The sequence below is a fragment of the Hemicordylus capensis genome, chromosome 4 (genome assembly GCF_027244095.1).
Source record: "Hemicordylus capensis ecotype Gifberg chromosome 4, rHemCap1.1.pri, whole genome shotgun sequence".
Lineage (NCBI taxonomy): Eukaryota > Metazoa > Chordata > Lepidosauria > Squamata > Cordylidae > Hemicordylus > Hemicordylus capensis.
The window spans coordinates 267237768-267260974 of NC_069660.1; the positions used below are offsets into that span (position 1 = coordinate 267237768).

The 23207-nt window shown below is 40.6% G+C and overlaps 1 protein-coding gene across 6 annotated transcripts in view; it reads left to right on the forward strand.

Annotated features, from left to right (window-relative positions):
* PREX2 (phosphatidylinositol-3,4,5-trisphosphate dependent Rac exchange factor 2) overlaps positions 1 to 23207 on the forward strand; it is a 233498-nt gene that overhangs the window by 83134 nt on the left and 127157 nt on the right. For all 6 annotated transcript variants that reach the window (XR_008306840.1, XR_008306841.1, XM_053248942.1 and 3 more), the window contains exons 8-13: positions 211 to 314; positions 3711 to 3860; positions 6304 to 6448; positions 11609 to 11709; positions 15853 to 15956; positions 17958 to 18007. Coding sequence is in view for 4 of the 6 variants with exons in the window: in XM_053248942.1 (XP_053104917.1) it covers positions 211 to 314; positions 3711 to 3860; positions 6304 to 6448; positions 11609 to 11709; positions 15853 to 15956; positions 17958 to 18007 (654 nt within the window). In the remaining 2 variants the exon portion in view is untranslated. The remainder of the gene's footprint in view (positions 1 to 210; positions 315 to 3710; positions 3861 to 6303; positions 6449 to 11608; positions 11710 to 15852; positions 15957 to 17957; positions 18008 to 23207) is intronic.

The window sequence follows — 23207 nt, forward strand, 5'->3', positions numbered from 1 at the left end:
ACCCCTTCCTTGCTGCACATGCAAAACATTATTTGGCAGTGTTCGTGTGAGTGTTAGACTTCAAGTTTGAACCGTGACCACTTCTTAAAAACATGATGTATTGTATCTGTAATATATTTAATTACTAATAAGGATTAATGAGTTTTGATTCTGGAATGAAATGTTAATATTTAGATTATGACCTTATACTTTCCTCCACACCTTCCTAAGACGACTGAAGAACAGCAAAGCATCTACAGATGGACATAGGTATCTTTTCCGGGGCAGAATAAACACCGAGGTGATGGAGGTAGAGAATGTAGATGATGGTACAGGTATGTATATCTGCACCAACTAAATCATCACTATGTGTGTGTTTTTAAAAGCTATTCTGCTCGTTTTGTTTCCTTTATATAGTAAATAATATTACAAATACTGAAGCAATTGTTTGCAGAAGTCAAATGAAGGACGAAGGATTACATAGAGTTGAGTTCTTTATAAAGAAAAGCATATAGTTTTCCTTAGGTCCTGATCCTCTGTACTGAAGCAGTTTGGCATAAAGATCCTAATGGTGACAAAACTTGTTAGAGGGCTAGCAACCACCATTTATCCAATATTTTGTGGGGCAAAACATTTTTTTTACACTCAATAATAATCCAAAGGGAACTTTATATTCACATATATATTACATTGATGAGGTGGTGGGTGAATAAGTAAACGACCATTTCATAAGCAAGAACATTCTGGTTTCAAGTACTACTGGAGGAAGAAAACACTGGATATGGCCTAATGTTGAACACATGTTAAATTGATGTGCAGTTTGTTTTCCCAGTAATTAATACAATTTGACCATTTTTGGTTAAAATTATTGGCTGACATTCAGAGCAAGGTAGTGCCAGGGCAGCAAAAAGAACAGACTAGCAACAATTCCAGATTTACTGCACTGGTGCATCAGGGAAGAAGTGTTTTTTTATGACCTCACCTTCACCAGGAAGCCCTCTGTGCCACATGAAAATATCTTCATGGTGGAGGACACTGATTGTCCCTCTCCGGAACTGAGCTTCTCAGGCTTGGAGGCTGAAGAACTGGGCCAATGTTGTACTGAATTTTAGTTGATGAGAGAGGATGTTCTAAATTGTCTTGAAAAACTAAAAAATAACAAATCTCCAGGGCCAGATGGCATCTACCCAAGAGTTCTGAAGGAACTCAAATGTGAAATAGCTGATCTCCTACCAAAAATATGTAACTTGTCCCTACAGTCAGGCTCTGTACCAGAGGATTGGGAAGCAGCTAATCTAACTCCAAAAAGGGATCTGGGGGGATCTGGGAAATTACAGGCCAGTTAGCCTAACCTCTGTGCTGGGTAAATTGATGTAAAGCATACTTACGGACAAAATTGTTAAAGATATAGAAGAATGGGCCTTGCTGAAGGAGAACCAGCATGACTTCTGCAAGGGCAGGTCTTGCCTCACTAAGCTTTTGAAGTTCTTTGAGAGTGTCAACAGGCATGTGGATAAAGATGATCTGGTTGACATAGTATACCTGGATTTCCAAAAAGCTTTTGACAAAGTTCCCCACCAAAGGTTCTTGAGTAAACTTAGCTGTCATGGTATTAGGGGACAGCTTCATGTGTGGATTGGTAACTGGTTGAAGGACAGGAAACAGAGGGTAGGAATAAATTGACAGTTTTCACAATGGAGGGAAGTAAGAAGTAGGATCCCTCCGGCAACTGTCATGGGATCAGTGCTCTTTAACTTGTTCATAAATGATCTAGAAGTTGGGGTACCCAATTAAGTGGCCAGATTTGTAGATGACACTAAACTCTTTAGGGTAGTGAAATCCAAAATACATTGTGAGGAGCTCCAAAAGGATCTCTCCAAAATGGGTGAGTGGGTGACAAAATGGGAAACGCGGTTCAATGTAAGCAAGTGTAAAGTGATGCATAATTGGGCAAAAAAACCCAACTTCACATATATGCTGAGAGGAGCTGAGCTGTTGGTGACTGACCAGGCGAGAGATCAGGGTAAGTGATGAACAGTTCGTTGAAAGTGTCGACTCAATGCGTGGCAGTGATGAGAAGGAAAATTCCATGTAAGGGATCATTAGGAAGGGGATTGAAAATAAGAATGCTAGTATTAAAATGACCTTATACAAATCTATGGTGCAGCCACATTTGGAGTACTGCATACAGTTCTGGTCACCATATCTTAAGAAGGATATTGTAGAACTTGAAAGGGGGCACATGAGGGCAACCAAGATGACCAGGGGCCTGGAACGCCTTCCTTATGAGCCAAAGCTATAACATCTGGGCTCTTTAATTTTTGAAAAGAGGTGACTACGGGGAGACTTGATAGAGGTATATAAAATTATGTATGAAGTAGAGAGAGTGGACAGAGATAAATTTTTCTCCCTATCTCACAACACTAGAACCAGGGGCCATCCCATGAAACTGAACGTTGGGAAATTGAGGACCGACAAAAGGAAGTACTTTTTCACACAGCACATAATTAATCTATGGAATTCTCTGCCATAGAATGTGGTGATGGCCACTAGCCTGGATGGCTTTAAAGGGGTTAGACAAATTCATGGAGGACAGGTCTATCAATGGCTACTAGTCTGGTGGTCTCCAGTCTTAGATTCTCTGTTGTGAATCAGGATGCTGGAATAGATAGGCCTTGGGCAGGGCTCTTTTTATGTTCTTATGCATAAACTGCACCCCATCTACTGCTCCTAAAACTATATGAACTCCTAATCTCTCCTGTGCAAAGCACACTATAAGAAAAAAAAAGTCCGAAACCACCTCCAGGCTTCCCTGTTGAGCGTTCTTTCTAATCCTGGTAGAAATAGTAGTGTGATAAAATTTTACATTTGTTATCCTCTTTATGGATAACAAATGTAAAATTTCATTTCTTTCCAGTATTTCCTTCCACTTTACAAGCCCACAAGTGACTGGAGTACATGCCAGGTTTCATCTTGCATTTTCACATTTTCAACATAGTGGACTGTATGTGCCAGATATCTTGTCAAAAATTGTTTCTACAATCTAGTCATAAATTGGAAATAATTTCCTCTAAGTTTAACTACATAATGAAAAACAATTACCATTTGTCTCTATGAATTCCCATGTCAAAAGTAATAGGTCTTCCCAAAACCTAGAGTCCAAAATGCTACAGTTTTGTTTAGGCAAGAGTAAAAGAACTGGAGCTACAGTGGTGAAATTTCTGTTTCGCCATTTGCTTTGTAAGTACCTTCTTGCAGTGCACTAATTTGCTCTTTATGGCACACTTTGGATTTGATTGTGGTGGCTGATTTACTGGGAGGCTTGTGGATAGATAGTACTGCTTACTTAGATATACCTTGGCTTTCTTCATCTCTATGATTGTATGATTTGAGTGTTTGCACTTTGGCTGCTAAACTACATGCATGACATTGGGCCACAAATCAGGAAAGAAACACAATGGTAAAATCAAACACCTTCTATGCTATTGCTCAAATTTGTTCTGATGTATTTGGTGGGAGCCATTTAAAAATGCTGCTGAAAACCTGAAAAAGACGCATATGCTAGAAAGTATCTTCATCTTAAGTTTTTTAGGTAAGGTAAGAGTGCATGCTTTCATTTTTTGTAATTCTTCTGTTTAACTTAGAATGAGTTCAGATATAACTCTTTGAGATCCAAAGTGTTTAGCTTTAAGTGCACATCTTTACAGGTTTTCTTTGTTACCTTTTTCCAGCTGACTATCACAGCAGTGGCCACATAGTTATTAGTGGCTGGAAGATACACAACACAGCAAAGAACAAATGGTTTGTGTGTATGGCCAAAACACCTGAAGAAAAGCAGGAATGGCTGGAAGCTATTCTGAAAGAGAGAGAGAGAAGAAAAGGTGAAGGCACAAACTTAAATTGCAGAATGTTTCAAGGCAAATGAAGGAGCCTCGCTTGTGTGCTTTGTGTCTCTTGCTTTCTTCAACCTAAGCGATCTAGAATCAAAACTAGCTTTGACGAACCACCTTCTTTCTCTCTTTCCTTCATTCAGACCATTCTACTCTTTATTCTGCTTGCCCAGGAACTGAGCTGAAACTCTGGAATCTTCACCAGAAGGCAGATCATGATGACTGCTTTTTCTTTTTCTACTCCTATGTAACAGATGTGCTGTCAAGACCCCATTCATACAATAACAGGCTATATTATGAGAATAATCACTCATAAGATGAATACATTTTGAAATTCTCTCCTTTTGTTTTCCCTCCTCCCTCCCCCAGTCAATGGGGACACAGGTGCCCATGACAACACTTGATTTGCATGGTAACAAGCCAACCAAGAAGCAAGGAGATTAAAAACCAATTGGAAGCCATTGTCAGGAAACCAGCCAGCAAAAAAAAACAAAAAACCAGGCCTCCAAAATGGCATTCAAACTGTTTTGATTGAAACAGGGTTACCAAGGAACCTTGGAAAATGCCTGATGCTGAGTCAGACATTTAGTCCATCTAGCAAAGTATTATCTACACAGACTAGCAGTGGCTTCTCCAAGGTTGCAGGCAGGAGTCCCTATTTTGAAGATGCCAGGGAGGGAACTTGGAACCTTCTGCAAGCATACAGATGCTCTTCCCAGAGTGGCCCCATCCCCTAAGGGGAATATCTTACAGTGCTTACACATGTTTCCCATTCAAATGCAAACTAGGGCAGAGCCAGCTTAGCAAAGGGGACAATTCATGTTGCTACCACAAGAACAGCTCTTCTCCCTGTTCTGCTCTGAGCTCAAAATGTGTCCTTTTTTTTAGTGGGGGTTCTGTTTCGAGCTCAAAACACTCAAAACAGCCCATTTCAAGTCGAAATGTTCTGCACATCTCTACTCCAGAAGGTTTGCAGACTGTGCTTTCCATGAACAAAGAATCATCATCTAGAAAGGCCCTAAAACAACGAGGAAGGGTATAGCAAAAGACTTTGAGGGAAATGAGGCGAGGAGGAGGAGGAGCAGGAACTTCATACCAATTTTCAAAATAGAAGCATTTGATTAATCTCAAGTGATTTTATTTTGACAACCTATATATTTCAGTTGTCTCTTCCCTTATCTAAAACATCTGTATAAATATTCCTTTGATAAATACAGGATCTAGTGAGTTAATTACAAGCAGAATAACAGATGATTCATGAACAAAACATTTTGCAAAATTCAAATATATTAAGTTAAAATTAGCTGTAAACAGCATTCCATTCACCATGAATAAAGATAAGCTTTAATTCTTTTCTTTACTTTACAATCTGAAATTGATCAAAATTCTGCAGACTTCAATGGTTTTCCCAGCAGCTCTCCCCTTAGAATGTTAACATTATGACTACTGACCCACATACTGATGTTGCCAAAATTGGTATTTTACCTAGTTCAAAATATAAATTTATCCAGCTCATAATTGTGCATTATGAATCAAGCACCATTTCCCTGAGAAGTTTTATTCTGGCTTGGAATGCAAACTGAGTTGCTGAACATGTGCAAATCAGCAAGGAGATCAGGAATAAGCCATTTCTTGTGATGCCTAAACAATATGTAGAGATGCCAGGCATCCTAGAAACTTCATGTTCTGTGGTTTCTTCATGTTCGGTGACACTGCATAGCCCTACTCAGCACCTCAGGTGCAAAGAACCCTGGGATATGTTTCCAGGACCCTACTGATTATTTATCCACCCTATAAAATTACGTGTCTCATGAGCCCTGGAGGCTGGAATGTTGCTGTTTCAGCAACCCAAGTTGATGCTGCTGCTGTGAGATTCAAGTAGGTTTTGGAGAATGGTACCATGATGCTTATGGGTAAGGAGTTTAGATAGTAAATGGGGGTGTCTTAAAGGGTTTGTGCAGGTGGGAGAAGGTGTTTGGATCCTAAAGATGTCATTAGATGTGCAAGAGGCTTCCAGATAGAAAAAAAGAGCCATTAAGCAGGGGAAATACTCATACTAGGTGTGCCTAAGATTGCACAGGTACCTATGGGCAATGATGCACAATAAGTAAATCCTAATTTTGTATTTTAATATAATAGTAAAAGATCATTGCATGCTAATCACTTTGAGAATTTTTCTTGAAAAGTGATATAAAAATATTATTCATAAGAATAACATAATCAGCAAAAACAGATATGCTATAAATAGTAACAACCCCCATACTAAAAATTATTGTTATACTTTTTTGCCCCCAAATACTTCCATAAAACCTGATAGCAACCTAATTAAATAAAATTAATAGTAAAATTAACAGCAAAAAATTTCTAATAAAAGTATAAGGCCAGTACTCTGGAAAAAATTCCAAAAAGATTAGATTCTATTTTTGTTTCATAGGACTAAAACTAGGCATGGAACAAGATACTTGGATGATGATCTCTGAACAAGGAGAGAAACTTTACAAAATGATGTGCAGACAAGGGAACCTGATCAAAGACCGAAAAAGAAAATTAACTACTTTCCCCAAATGCTTCTTCGGAAGGTATGTGTTTTTAATTTTCTGTTTTGGACTGTTCTGTGCCATGCTTTTAAATCAATAATTTATCATGAGGGATATACCTAAAGTGTAGCCAGTTTTCTTAGGATGCCTATTTTACCCAAAATATTTGAGACAATCTTTCTGTACATCAAGCAGATGGTATAATCCTTTGTATAGTAAGTATGTATGTATGTACAGTATGTATTTATGTATTTATAAAATTTCTATACTGCCCTTCCAAAATGGCTCAGGGCGGTTTACAATTAAAAACAATTAAAATCAATTAACAGTTAACACCATAAAAACAACAATTAAACAATTAGAACAGTTTAAAAACCCTGAAAAACTAGGTTACAACATTAAAACCATTTACAACAATTTAAAAACCCTGGAAAGCCAGGCCAAACAGGCTCTCTTGGAAGCCAATAAAGAATTCGAAATGTGGATTTCTGCAGGGAGCGCATTCCACAGTCCAGGAGCAGCTACAGAGAAGGCCTGCCTCTGAGTTGCCAACAGACGTACCAGTGGTAACTGGAGACGGACCTTAACGTGTGGTGGGGATCATGCAAAAGAAGATGCTCTCTAAGGCAACTAACCTGGACCTAAGCCATTCAGGGCTTTAAAAGTAATAACCAGCACTTTGTATTTTGCCTGGAAACATATCGGCAGCCAGTGCAACTGTTTCAATGCAAGCTGTATAGAATCTTTATGAATGAATGAGACAAATTGGTACAACTGTTTATGAAGAGGTTGATCAGACCAACTGAGGCAGTAAATGATTAGGCCAGATAACTGAAATGGTGGTAAAAGGGCACAGGTCAAAATCCCTGGCCATAACTTTATTAATAATATAAGCCACCAATCAGGCATTATTTGCAAAAGGAGACTAAAAGACAGCAACCAATAGGAAGCAGAGAACATCCAGGGTAGTGCAAGTTTGCACTGCCCCACAATCTGAGCAAATAAGCTGTATAAAATTACAAATTCACTAACACAAAGTTACAAGCGGCTGCTAATTAACCAAGCAAAATAATTGACAACAAAGGTTACAATGTAGCAAGAGATAAATAAATACCCAAAATTAACATTCAAGACTAATTATCATGCTTTCCCTCAGTCTCCACCACCGCAGGTGGGCCCTCAGCCATGCCAGGGCCCGTCCCGCCAAACAGAGAGGCACTCAGATATGCCCACCTATGAGCCCCACACATAAGCCTTCCCACTCTCCTGAGAAAGATGAATCGCATCCCTGCCAAACATTTCCCCTCTAGGCAACCAAAATTCAGGCTGTATGAAGAGGCTACCACCCCTCCAAGGAACAATTTTAAACATTTCTGAATTGATCTTCTTCCTGGACTTGTTAAGCACACCAACTTCCTGAGCCCCAGGCCACTGCAGCAGAGGTAATAATTCAACCATGGCAATGATGGAGCTGGGACAGGTCCTAAGAACGTGATTCAAACCATTGGCAATTAACAGTATAAACCTGAGGCTGGGAATGAACACAATGTCATTCTCGCCCAGATGAATAATTGACAAGTGTGGCAGCTGACACTCTTGGGTTAAGTATTCGACTGTCAGGAGCTTTTCCGGACAGCAGGCTTTACCACAGATTTTCTGTGAGGCTTTACTACGAGTTCGAAGTTGCCGCAAAATACTGATGCAATTTTTTTTTTTTTAACCATGGATATAAATTGGGCTACACTCTAACACATGATGAAAAACCCAAATTGTGTGTGAAGTGCTCCCTGATAGCTCACAGGGACTTCGGGGTAAATTTGGCCAATATGTGAACATGCACCTCCATTCCGGAGGAGATGTGAACTAAAAGCCAAGTGTGAAATACTTCCTTGACTAAGGCCCTCCACAACATCCCTCTCCGGCATGCCCAATGAAAGTCCGTGTGAGACCTGAACCTGAGCTGCATATCACGGCAGTTGACGGATGTCCAATAGGCAATGATCCAAATCGATATGCGGTCCCCACCAATCACCACACCAGAATGAGGAAACAAAACAGTAACAATTAACTGGTATATTAGAACAGGCCCTTCCAGACATTGAGCCAGAACGCATCAGAAGACCAGCATCTAATCTGCTTCACATCCTCTGCATAGGAACCCTTCGAAGCTGCAACAGAGCCAGCACTGACACAAAAAGAATGTGTGCCAAAATGATCAGCAGGAAGACCAGAAGGACTGAACGCCTTCTTGAAGATGGACTGGAATGGGAACTGTGTCAGCAGGATACATTCCTGATGGATTAAAAATGGACCGGCACTGGTATGCCTTCGCCCCAAGTAGCCAGCCACTGCTTTGAGAGGTCATATACCCTGCACAGCACCACCCCTCAACTGAATCCCAGCTTCCTTACCCAATTAATCTGTCTTGGGGAAATTAAGTGCAAATAAACCATAGAAACTTGCACTGAAACATCCTAACAAGCAACAAAAGTCAAACTTGGACTGAGGCAAGAACTCACTTATATGCAAAGCTTCAAAAAAACAGCAGCACAAAAGTGACTTGGAAAAGGCAGACGTCAAATAATCTGTTCAGCCGCGAGGTTATCACACCAAAAAAGAATGGACTTGGAGAACGAAGCACCCCAAACCAGCACTGCCACCAGGATTGGAAAAAATGCCTAAAAAGTGAGGTCCTTCTTAACGTTGTCAACCCACCATTCCGCGGGCCAAAGGGCTGTACACCACTGCCCTCCCCCCAATATAGGCTGAAGTCAATGGAGCCTACTGTGTCTGAATGGCCTTGAAAGCTGCTTTCCCAACAAATGGAATCCCTCCAAAAGGAGACACCATTGAACGAATTAAAAAACTCAAGCCACACAGCAACACCTTTGAGAAATCCTGTAGACAACCTAATCCTATGATGAGGGGCCTTTGGTTGGGATAACAATAAATAGTTTTAGCTTTTTATCAGCTTTGGCTGATACATTAGCTATGTTCACTTCTGGAGGTAAATGACCTTAAAATAGTGGTGCATATGCTGGTAAGTTCCAGGCTCGACTACTGTAATGCACTCCATCTGGGGATGCCTTTGTATGTAGTCCGTAAACTACCATTGGTACAGCATACAGCAGCCAGACTAGTATCTGGGACAACCTGAAGGGACTGTATAACACCGATTTAAAAAGAATTGTACTGATTGCTGATATGTTTCCAAGCGAAATACAATGTGCTGCTTATTACCTATAAAGCTGTCAATGGCTTAGATCTAAGGTACTTAAGAGAGTGCCTTCTTTGTAATGAACCCTGCCACCTATTAAGATCATCTGGGAAGGGACCAGGCCTTCTCTTAAATTTATTTATTTATTTATTTATTTATTTATTATTTAATTTATATACCGCCCTTCCAAAATGGCTCAGGGCGGTTTACAATTAAAACAACTCATAAAACAATGAAAAGTTAAAACAAATTAAAAACAATAAAACAAATAACAATTTAAAAACATTTTAAAACAAAAATTAAACATTGTCCCCAGACCCCAGCTCAAGAAAACACGTAGACTTAGTATAGAAGAAAAGGGCCACAACTTTGTTAACTATTACACAAAGCATGGCAGACTGGAACACCAGGTGATTAATCACCCTTAGAGAACAGTGCGGGCCAATAGAAGCAGGTCAGAACTCTGAAATCCTACCCAGCGCCCTACTGGGCGACACACCCTGGCTCGGGAATGGGCAGGTACACTCCACCCAATTCCTTCAAAGCCGACCCCCCCTTCTGTAAGAGAGGATCTGGATACTTCTAGGCATTTATCCACCCCGGACCACACAGCCCAAAGGTTGGAGAAGTCCTGAAGCAGGGTTCATGGCAATCATTCTCCCCGTGCCGCACAGGCTACAAAGGAGCGATTAACCAATCACCCCTTTTACATATCCAAGGGTGCTCACCGATGTTCTAACCCTCAAATTACCACCCCGCCCGCACTGTTCCTGCCATTGTGGCTGACCTAACTCTAACTACGCACCCAGGACACAGAACGGAGTAGGCGAAAAAAACCCCAACAGTGGCCAGTGCGTTGGGAGCAAAAAATCCCTACTCGGCCCCTTCAGGCGGCCAGTCGCTAGACCCGCTCTGTACCGGGGGGGGGGGGGGGAGGGAGGGGAGAGCTCCTTCTCCTGTGGTTGCCTGGTCCCAACTGAAAAGAGAATGAAGAATGAATGAAGAATGGGGCGGTTCAAGTGCAGCCCATCCCTTTTGTACAGGCCTTGCTTGCCCCAAAATGTATCCCAGTGTCTAACAAATCTAAACCCCTCCTCTCGGCACCAACACCTCATCCATGCATAGAAACCCATCAGCAATGCCTGTCTCACTGTACCTGCGCATGGAATAGGTAGCATTTCTGAGAATGCTACCTTGGGGTTCCTGTACTTCAGTACGCTAGCTATCAGCCTAAATTTGGCTTCCAGAGCCTCCCGACTACATTTCCCCACATCATTGGTGCCGACGTGCACCACGACAGCTGTCTCCTTCCCAGCATAGCGTAACAACCTATATAGATGCTGTGTGATGTCTGCAACCTTCGCACCAGGCAGGCAAGTCACCATTTGGTCAACACTGGGTCACAAACCCATCTCTCTATACCTCTAATGATCAAATCACCCACTACAAGGAGGCCCCCACCCCCCGGAGGAGTATCCCCTGTGCGAGAGGAGAGGAGAGAGAGGGCGTAATCATGGCCTTCAGAGAACACAGTATCTAACTAAAATGATCAAAGGAACTAGAGTGTATTCATCTTTTTATTCATATTGACTCGGGTGTCACATCACTCTTGGATAATGTCTCTAGGAAAGCAATAACCCTTCCTGCTGCTTCTTAGATATCTTGTGCTTTGACAGAAATTATGCAGGTGAATCTGAAGCAGCAGGTGACAAGATTGTTGATGTTCTTCTCAGCAGGCCTCAACCTGCCAGCACACCTAGCTTTGTGGTGGATTATGACCTTGATCCAGACTCCTCCATCTATCCCTATGTGGTACATCAAGTCCTGTTAAAAGAAACAAAAGAGCTAGATTTTTGGATGAGGAGAATGCATTTGCACACAGTACATTAACAACCGAACTGTTGCTTCCACAGCTCCTGTTGTTGTTGTTGTTACAATATTTCATTTGCTGGATTAAACTTGTTTTGATTTTCCCCCCTAACCAGTGAGTTTGTGTCCTGGTTGTTAGAAACTGGAGAGATACACAGACCTGAAGAAGGTGTTCATCTTGGTCAGGCTTTGCTGGAGAATGGCATTATCCATCATGGTAAATATTTTGTTTGTTTGTTTGTTTGTTTGTTAATCAATTGTGTACACCGCCCCAAACTTTCATTTCTGGGCGGTTGCAAATATGCACCCTCACCTATACAAATATTTGAAATAGCTCCATGTTTAGATTCCATGTTGTCATGGAATACATGGCAGAGCCATGTATTCCTTTTCTGCAAATCCCAGTGAGGTTGTGAACTCAAGTTAGTGCCTGAATTCAGTAATGGGCTAATAAACTGATGGTCATTTGCAGTAAGACTGCTTGCTAATGCAGGTGCTACATTTACTTCATGATTTCCATTATATTCATGTTATGCTTTTGATTGTAAGGCATACCATGTGCAGAAGATATGTTGAGTCTTCTGCATTCCACTTCAGGAGCATATCAGGGATTCCATGAGGCTATTTCCACAATTGCCCAAAAGCGGGCTAAGGCAGCCCAGTCCACTGTTGGGCGATTGTGTGCTGCAACGGGAGTAGTGTGTCTCCTGGCAGCTAGCCACTATAAATCTCCCTCCCCTTAAACGAGGTTAATGGAGCGATTGCTCTGTTAACCTTGTTTTTGTGCTTGTGTGTCACCGCAGCATGTGGTGACACATGAGTAGACCCCCAACTGGGGACTGCAAGCAGCCTCCCTGGCTCAGAGAGGAGATAGACCCTGCTTGCGCCGAGCATCCTGGAACTTCTGGGGGCTGAGTGGCCCCTGATCCCCGCTGCCCCCACTGGCTCCGTGACCGAGCCAGTGGCCATGTGGGCAGCTGATCTGGCCACCCAGCTACGAGTGGCTGCTCATCTGTGGGGAAGCCTACTCTCCCCGCAGAACCCCGTCAGGCGCTTTGCACGTGTCGTCTGAAGCGCCTCCATGATGATCTGACATGTTCAGGTTTTCTTTTGTAGTATTCTGATAGTTTGCATTACAATCACATGGGATACTACTCATCTAAATCACCTGAGTCATTTTTGGAAGGGCAGTATAGAAATCGAATGAATGAATGAATGAATGAATCTGCCTGGACAATTCGTACATTTACCAGAGTTGCTGATTTTGTGGAGATGATCTAGGCATTAAATATCTATGATTGTCTCTTAAAGTAGTGGTGTCTTTTTGTCTGACTGAGCAGTGTGTGAGCCGTGTGTAACAATGCCATTTTAGAAAAGGACAGAAACTACAAAATAGCCCAGGAATCTTCCCTCTAAACAACAGGCTATGCATTTCTCAACCAAACTTAGCATACAACAGTGTACTGTTAAAAATGAAGAACATACGTGACAAGAATCCACCTCCATTACCATATCTGTGTATAACAAGAACAACAAATATTTATATACTGCTTTTCAACAAAAGTTTCTGAAGCGGTTTACATAGAGAAATAATAAACAAATTAGTTGGCTCCCTGTCCCCAAAGGGCTCACAATCTAAAAAACATTTATATTATTTATGTATATAGAATTATATACATTTGGCAAGTAGGGATGGCTGAACGATCTACCACTCGTAGATCTACCACTCATATTGGCTTGAACATAATCTGACTTGTTTAAAAAAATTAGAAATAAATTGGATTATGTCCAAGCCTATTCGAGGTTTGGCAAATGCCCTCGACCTCTCTGCCAGTCCTCACCAGCTTTCACTGCCAAGCATTAAGTGTGAGGTATGCAAAAGGCTTTCCCCCTGCTTCTGCTTCTTATCCTTTTCTTATTTCCCCTGCTAATTGGGATGAAATAAAGGCATGGGGTTGATGGTCTGTAGTCTTTGTGAGGGCTACTGAAGTTGCCAGATAAGTGGGGTAGGGGCAGAAAGGAGCTCCCCTTTCCACTGAAATTGGGATAACTAAAGGAAGAGTTTGAGGAGTTGGTAAGCTGGTGTGGAGGGCTGGCAGGACACAATCAAATTTCTTGTCCAGTAATTGTTTTAGAACACAGACAAACTACTTTTATTAGTATGTAGACCCAGCTGGGCTTTCCACAGGAATAGAATTCTTAAAATAAATTTGAATGAACCATCTGTTTTTGCACAGAGCAAGATAGAATGGATATGTGTTTGAAAGAGAATCATGTTCACACTGTAAATGTATTTTATTCAGCGTTCATTACATGTAACTTTTGACCATATTTTCCAAAGAATTTGTTGTTATAATTACTAAACTCTCATACTGTGCTTACTATTGTTTGCTAACTGAAAACTCAGAACTCTTGTGAAAATTGTGTGAGGATTTATTGACTGGTTTTGCTTAATGATATACTGTATGCATTTGTTAAACAAGTAATCATTTTTAATGAATGCATGTTCCCCCACCACATACATGGAAATCTGGGTGTAATGTGACATTTTCTCTTAAAACTCTTGTTTGTTTGCCATAGATAACTTCTAGCCATTAATTAGTGTGCACAGCTGTCCCTTTTAAATATTTGCCCCCTGTTAATAAGAAATGCAAATTAAAAAATGCTTGCTTCCTATCAGTACAAAGAAGAGCTTTATACCAGTTAATTTATTTTAATAGTAGTGATAAATAAATAAATCTCAATTTTTGAATAGACTGAGTCAGCAACATGCAACTTACTGCTTCCTCTTTTACAGCCCTCCCATTTAAACATCTCCAGATGCTGCATGCAATTATTTTTCCTGCTCCTCCTCCTTGTGCTTACTCTTCCCATTGTGTGTAATCTAACTTGAAAAGCCTAACAAGGATGACAAGGGGAAGCGGGAGTGTGTTAGGAAGTGACAGGCAAGATTCCTTGTTTCAGTTTGGAATTTGCTCTCCTAAAATGAGGGTTTGCTTTTTGGGTTTGATTTTTATTCAGGTTGGACTCAAATTAGTTCATTTTGAAGTTTACCCCATTTAAAGCCTTGTTGTACTTCTGATTATATAATCAGAGCATAATTAAGTCTGGAGGCTTCCCAAGTTCTTTGTGAGCCTCCATGTCCTCTTCTCTCAGGGATGGCCCAGCTTAGGTAGCAAATTGGCATGCAGATTAGCCGCCTCCACCAGCCCTCTTCTTCTGGCCAACTGACTGATTGTCCCACTAGGAAGTAGGGAGGTAGCCACTCCTACTAGTGGGCAGTGGTAATGCCTTTCCACTACTGTGACACTTTTCCTCCTCTGACAAGGCAGGAACAGGAGAGAGTGGAAGAAAATGTAGGGTCCTTCATTCACACAGTAGCCCTTTCTCCTTTGTTGCCCCTTATTCTTGGAACTGCATACTAGAACACCTGTATGGTACCTTATATCTTCCTTCAAATCTCTCCTTAAAATCGACCTTTTCCTCTGTCACAAGCCCTTAATCCCCAAACCTTTTATGTTGTAGAGAATTGCTTCACTAAATCATTAAAATCTGTTATTCAAAACAATAACAGATAAAATACAGGCAAAAATAAATTGTGGGCGTCCTTGAGAGCCAGTGTGGTGCAGTAGTTAGGGTGTTGGACTAGGAGTGGGGAGACCTGAGTTCAAATCTCCACTCAGCCATGGAACTTATTGGGTGACTGTGGACCAGTCACTTATCTCACAATACCTCACAGAGTTGTTGTGAGGATAAACATAATCATGTACACTGCTCTGGGCTCCTTGGAGAAGGAGCAAGATAGAAATGTAATAAATAGATAAATAGATAGATAGATAGATAGAATGTCTGGATATAAATATTTTAAATAAATAACTCAGCCTATGTACAAGTAATTAAAATAACCACATATTCTCCTCCTCTCTGGCACTGCCTCCATTCTTTTCTGCTTCCTCTTTTGTTTCTATCATTCTTTGTTATATGTACAATGGCTTGGTTCACTCGGTTCAAATCTAGGTTTAATGTGGGTTACTGACATTAGCATGATTGTTTGAACTTATGCCATAGTGGGAATCTCAGATTCATTTTGGGCCACAAACCACCTTGGTGTGGGTTCACATAATCACACTAATGTCAGTAACCCACATTAAATCTAGATTCAAACAATCATGTGAACAAGACCCATGTACATGTGTGGAGGTATGTATGTGTAAACTTGTCACAGTGAAAATGGCAAAACATTTACCAGAGACACATTTTGGGAAGACTAATAAGCCTTAGCTCATCTCATGAATAACTTTGCTTTGTGTGTTAAAGCAATTGAAATTTTCATCCAACTTTATTCTTACTTTGGTTTTAGTTACTGATAAGCATCAATTCAAACCTGAACACATGCTGTACAGATTCCGTTATGATGACGGCACATACTACCCAAGAAGTGAAATGCAGGATGTAATTTCCAAGGTATAAGTCTTCTAACATCAAAATATAAATTTGCAGAGTCTTATTAAAAAACAGCAACTGTGCTTTTCTTTGGTCAAATGCTGCTATTCATTGTCAGCACTCGTTAATGTGAATCAAATTAAATTTTATGTATCTGGTGTAATAATCTGACCCTGTTTTATAACAGGTGAGCCTCTTCATATATTCAAGAAACTTGATTTGATAGAATTACTATCCAATGAATTTTACATGAGTATTATAGAACTGCATTGTGGACTAGAAAACAAGTTATAATGTTATGTGATGCCGCAATCCACTAATTCAATATAGGAAAAACACAGAGGATTTGGAATTTAGCAGGATGTATTTGTCTTCTACTGATCTGTCTTGAGTTTTGGTATTCTTTTAAAGAATAAAATATAATTTTAAACAGTTGATGTATGAAAAAAGTATGTGATGATTGAAGAGATATTTAGTGATATTGTGTTTGAACTGAGCCAGCATGGTGTAGTGGTTAGAGTGCTGGACTACGACCCGGAAGACCCGGTTTCAAATCCCCATTCAGCCATGAAACTAGCTGGGTGACTCTGGGCCAGTCACTTCTCTCTCAGCCTAACCTACTTCACAGGGTTGTTGTGAGTAGAAACCTAAGTATGTAGTACACCGCTCTGGGCTCCCTGGAGGGAGAGCGGGATATAAAATGTAAATAAATAAATAAATAAATCTGTGTTAATCTAAACTTCAATGGAAAAGAAATCGCAGCGATCTCTAGGAGCCACTGGGCACAGAAGAGATCAGGCAGGAACTGAGTGGTGCACATATCTGAGCCAATGGTCAACAGCTTCTAGTGTGGGCCAGTGACATAACTGGCTCAACACCCATGCTGAGTGCTGTTGGCCACGCCCCTAGGCACTGCAATGCACTTAGCATCTTGGGCCAGCTCTATCCTCCTCCTTTGCCCATCAGTAAGTGCAAAGGTCCTTCCCTCGGCTATATTCCCACAATGGCTATGGCTGAATGATGCTCCCACGCCTTACACTGATATTGCTTGCAAGCAGATTATTACAGCTGGAATTGGAAGCCTTGTTATTATTTATTTGTTCTCAGTGCTAAACACAATTAAGTAAATCTGTTTCTGAATAATGATATGCCTTTGCAGATGGTTCAGGTGTTCAAAAAGTACCCTATGAAAACCTATTACTGTGTTTTGAACTAGTTCACCATTAACCTTTCATTTAATTTGCTGAGCATGTCCTAGCACACATTTGCTGAGCATGTCTTAGCAACCCCCAATAGATACAGGCAGAGGCAGGGATTGACTTCCAGGTGCATGCATTTGACTGAGAAAAATTTACAGATATTGCTACATTTTAACAATACAAGCATCTTCACACACAAATTAGTTTGCATGTATGAAATTGAAACACAACAAGCCAATAGTAGAGTGTTCCTGAATAACTTGATTTCCAGTTCACTGGATCTGGGAAGGACCATTTTTTTACACTGATTTGACTTCTTGATACATGCCAAATGTGGGGTATGTGTGTATGGGTAAAAAGAGGGCACATTTGAAAAATAATATTCATTGTTATATATACAGAAATAACAACTGAGAAATGCCCATATTTGAACTTTTGCCGATGAATCAGTTTATCCATAAAAGTAACTACTGGCAAACAGTATATCCAGAGAAGAAAAGGATTTATGACATCTGCTGCACTGGTCAATAAATGATAACTATTTGTAAATTATTGGAATGCACATTGTAATTTTATTTCAATAATTAGAAAGTGGTTTTTGTAAGTGCAGTAAAAATACTTATCTTGGAGGTAATGGAGTAGGAATTTTGCTAACCTTCAAGAAGTTATTTTGGAGCATATAAATGTACCTGTGATGTTTGCTTTACTTCTCCGCTACTTTATACTGCAATTTAAGTTAATTGTTTTTGTCAGAACATGAATTTATTTTACTTGTTTTTGAGTAATGCAGATTTAACATGAACCCTATTTATATCTCCAACAGGGCGTAAGACTGTATTGTCGTTTGCACAGTCTGTTTACTCCTGTAGTAAGGTAGGTCTGGTTTTCAGAGTTTTTGTTTTGGAAGAGTGCCGTTGCTACCTACATATGCAGGGCTGAAAGTTAAGCAAAGTGTTGGTAATGCAATTGTAAATTAAGAGAATGAGGGAGTTGTTGCAAAGTAGGAAAGAACTGTAACCTCTCATGAACGAAGAAAGATTAATGCAAGGTAATACAGGGAAATTTACCTTGTCTCTCTTCACTTTTTCCTCCACCAGATCACTGTAAATCAGAATTTTAAACAGCTGTTTGCCAACTATAGTATCTATTGTCAAATTTATTTGTTTTCAAAAGGTTTTGATGATTTTTGAGAAGTTGGGAATTTAATTTACCCTAGTTCTGAAGTTGAGTGCTGGCATGTGCATGTTATTAGTCAAGTTTTTCTCTGGCAAGTTTTTCTTTTGAATTTTTAACACTCAAATAACAGGTCTCATTACTTGAGAAAAGGTTAAACTGCTGAATTGCTGCTGCTATGTAGCTGATACATACACCTTATTAAAAACTGCTATTAAATCGCTATTTAAAAAATAGCAGTCCTCTCCTGGAGACTAGGGATGTGCACAAAATGGTTTGGCGGTCCTTTTATGGACCCTTGAACCAGATTGGAGCTCCAACATTTGGGCTGGTTCGGCGGTAGGGGGGTTAGTATCTTTAAGGAGCAGGGAGGGTGCTCCCCTCCCCACAACACGTTTCCCCTGCTGGCGCTGGCGCCAAAATGGCTGGTGCAGGGCAGCAGTGTATCTCCTTGCTGTCCTGGTCAGCATCATACTGGAAGTGGATGGTGTGCATGTGCACGTCACGCACGCATACTGGCCACTTCCGGTACAACACTGACCGGGGCAGCAAGGAAGTACGGTGCCGCCCTCACTAGTGATTTTGGCGCCAGCACTGGTGGGGGAAGTGCAGCAGGTGTGTGTGTGTGGGGGGGTGTAAGGGCATCCTCCCTGATCCTTAAGGTACCCCCCCCAAACTAGCCCAAACCCTGGTTCGTGCACATTGTTACTGGAGACTTACGAAATAACAGCGGCTTAAGGCATATGTTTAACCTTAATTTTCCAACCTGATGTATGTTTGACAGGTACAGTAGAATTATTTATATATTTGTTTAAAATATTTATATCTTACTTTTCCATAGTTTGTACTCAAGGTGGCTTACAAAACAAAATTTTAATCTGTTGTAAAAAAATAACCAAACAAATATCCTAAAGCAATTAATAATGCAACAAAAAGGGCTAGAAACAAAATCTAAGAAACATTTTTATTGAAAAGTAGTTTATAAATATTCCATACCCAAATTTTCAGATACTCTGGAAATATCAATGTTACCTTTCTCTTTTTCATGACTTGCCATTGATGATCACCTTCATTGCACACATGCATTTTAGAACAAGAATTTATGAGATAGTAATGACAATGCTCCCCCCCCCCAGACCTGCCATGCTGACTCATCGTGGTGGTGGGGTATTCCTGGGAAGGATGAGCAAAATATGCCGGGAGGTATATTCCCAGTAGGGTCACCCAAAGCATGAAGGTCATCCCAGCTGCCCAGCTAAAGCAAGCAGGCACCCATATTGGGCAGCAGCAATAGGAAGGTGCTGGAGGCAGATGATCACTTCAATGACAACAAAGGCATTATTTCACATTGTGTGGGAGAAGGCAATGGTAAACCACTCCTGTATCTTACCAAGAAAACCACATGGATAGACAAAATGGAATGATTGTCAACGTAGTGCCGGATGATGGGCCCCTCAGGTCGGATGGTACTCAACATGCTACTGAGGAAGAGATGAGGATCTCTCAGAGTACCAATGGTGTTTATGACGTGATTAGAATAAAGCCTTTTGGATGTCTAGCAGCTGATGTTGCCGTGTGGGAAAGGAAAATCCAAAGCTGCAAAGACAGAATTACAATGGGAACATGGAACATAAGAAGCATGAATATGGGAAAGCTCGACACAGTGAAAGGTGAAATGAATTGACTTCAGATTGACATCTTGGGGATCAGTGAATTAAAATGGACTGGAATGGGACACTTTCAGTCAGAAAATCATACCGTTTACTACTCAGGGTACGAAAAATCAAAGAAGGAATGCTTTCATAGTCAGGAAGGATATAGCAATGACAGTATTTGGGTACAATGCGGTCAGTGACCAACTAATACCAATTCGATTTTGTGGACAATCCTTTAACATGACAGTTCTTCAAGTCTATGCCCCAACGACTGATGCAGAAGAAGAGGAAGTTGATGAGTTTTATGCTCAAGTCCAGTCTGAAATTGACAGAACATGCAAGCAAGGTGTGATGCTGGTGGTTGGAGACTGGAATGCCAAACTTAGAAAAGGTAAGGAGGAAAACACAGTGAGCCTATATGGCCTAGGAAACAGAAATGAAGCAGGAGAACGACTTATCAGTTTCTGCCAAGCCAACGATCTCTTCATTGCTAACACATTCTTGAAACAACCAAACAGTGCCTATACACATGGACATCACCAGGTGGAGTACACAGAAATCAGATTGATTACATTATTGATGCAAGGAGGTGGAAGAGCTCAGTTATAACAACAAAGACATGGCGTGGGGCCGATTGTGGAACCGATCACAAACTGCTCATGTGCAAGTTCCAAGTCAAGCTAAAGCGGAAAAACAAAGCTATCCAGCTTCCACAATATGAGAATGTACCCACCATTTTCAAGGAGAACATCAGGAACCGCTTTGAAGTTCTGAGTCTCATAGATAGGGAACCAGAGGATCTGTGGAATGAAATAAAAGACGCTGTTAAGGACGGATATGAAAGAGACTGCCAAAGACCAAGAAACAGAAGAAAGCAAACTGGATGTCAGAACAGATGGTGGAAATTGCCCAGAAGAGGAGAGAAGCCAAAGTCAAGAAAGATAAAGACCTCACAAAGGAACTTAATAGGGAATTTCAGAAAGCTGTTAGAAGAGACAAGGAGCAGTACTACAAAGGCATCTGTAAAGACCTTGAGGATGGAAATAGACATGGAAAAAGAAGGCAAGTTTTCCAAACGATCTCTGAACTCAGAGGGAGGTTTCAACCTCGAATTGGTATGTTAAGGGATGCCAAGGGACAGATAGTAACTGATTCAGAAAAGATCAAACAGAAATGGAAGGAGTATACTGAAAATCTGTACAGCAGGGATGTCAGCATCCAAGATAATCTAGAAGATATTCCCTTCTTGCAAGAACCTCTAGTACAAGAAGATGAAGTTAGATCAGCACTCTGGTCATTACTAAGACAGAAGGCTACAGGAATTGATGGAATAGGTGCAGATATATGGCAAGCAACAGAAGAAGAATTAGTCAAGGCTCTAACCAAACTATGCCAGCAGACTTGGAGAACAACACAGTGACCAACAGATTGGAAGAGGTCAATCTACAATACCCATACCAAAGAAAGGAGACTAAACAGATTTCGCAAACCAGCACAGGATCATCCAACACAGATTAGAGCCCTACATGGAAAGGGAAATGCTGGATGTTCAAACTGGTTTCAGAAAATGCCGAGCGACAAGAGACATGATTGCTGATGCACGCTAGATAATTGAGAAAGCCAAAGAATACCAGAAAGAAGTCAATAAGTCAATTCTTTATTGACTACAGAAAAGCCTTCGATTTCGTCAACCGTGTCATGTTGTGGAATATTCTTAGGAAAATGGGCACCCCAGAACATCTCATTGTTCTCATGAGAAACCTATACACAGGACAGGAAGCCACAGTCCAGACGGAACATGGTGAAACAGACTGGGTCCAGATTGGAAAAGGAGTAAGGTAAGGCTGTATACTTTCTCTTTTTATTCAATTTATATGCTGTACATATACTGAGATAAGCTGGATTGGAAGAAAATGAGTGTGGCTTTAAATTTGGAGGAAGAAACATCAATACACTGCGCAACGCAGATGACACCACTCTGATAGCTGAGAATGCAGATATTCTGCAAGCTCTAGTAATGAAAGTCAAGGAGCACAGTGAAAAAAATGGGACTACGTCTAAATGTAAAGAAGACTAAACTAATGATAACGGGTACAGCAACCAGCCTCAGAATTGATAATGAAGACATTGAAGTGGTGGATAGCTTCTGCCTTTTAGGATCGACCATCAACAATAAAGAATCCAGCAGTCAAGAAATACGCCACAGACTAGCACTTGGTAGGGTTGCAATGAAGGCCTTGGAAAGGATATTTAGATGCCGTGACGTGTCTATACCTACAAAGTTTAAAATTGTTAAGACAATGGTTTTCCCCATGACACTCTATGGATGCGAAAGATGGACTCTGAAGAAGCAAGATAGAAAAAGCATTGATGTTTTTGAACTTTGGTGCTGGAGAAGACTTTTGAGGATACCATGGACAGCCAGGAAAACAAACAAATGGATCATAGAACAAATCAATCCAGAATTTTCACTTGAGGCACAAATGACCAGGCTCAAACTATCATACTTCGGACGCATTATGCGAACACCCAGCTCCCTCAAGAAGTCCATAATGCTGGGGAAAATTGAAGGAAAGAGAAGAAGAGGACGACCAGCAGCAAAGTGGATGGACTGGATTACAACAGCAATGAATGCACCACTGAGAGACTTTAAAGGAGATAATCTGGAGATAATCTTAAAGGAGATAATTTAAGATATCTCCTTAAATCTAGGAGATATCTCTAGATTAAGTTAATCTTAAAGGAGATAATCTGGAGATAATATCCTGGAGATAATCTTTATACATGGTCGCTAAGAGTCGACACTGACTTGATGGCACTTAATCAATCAATCAATCATTCAATGACAAAAAAGCTTGGCCAAAAAGATTATTAAAATTAAGAGTACAGGCCTAGAATATGTATCCCTCTGCCTCAATCATCCCACCCCCTATAGTTTTTCTTGCTCTTTTGCATTTTCATACTCAAATGAAAGTATAAAGCAATCATAGAGTTGAAAGAAATGACAGCATAGTTCTGAAATATTATTATTATTATTATTATTATTATTATTATTATTATTATTACATTTATATCCCGCTCTTCCTCCAAGGAGCCCAGAGCGGTGTACTACATACTTGAATTTCTCCTCACAACAACCTTCTGAAGTAGGTTGGGCTGAGAGAGAAGTGACTGGCCCAGAGACCCAGCTAGTGTCATGGCTGAATGGGGATTTGAACTCGGATCTCCCCAGTCCTAGTCCAGCA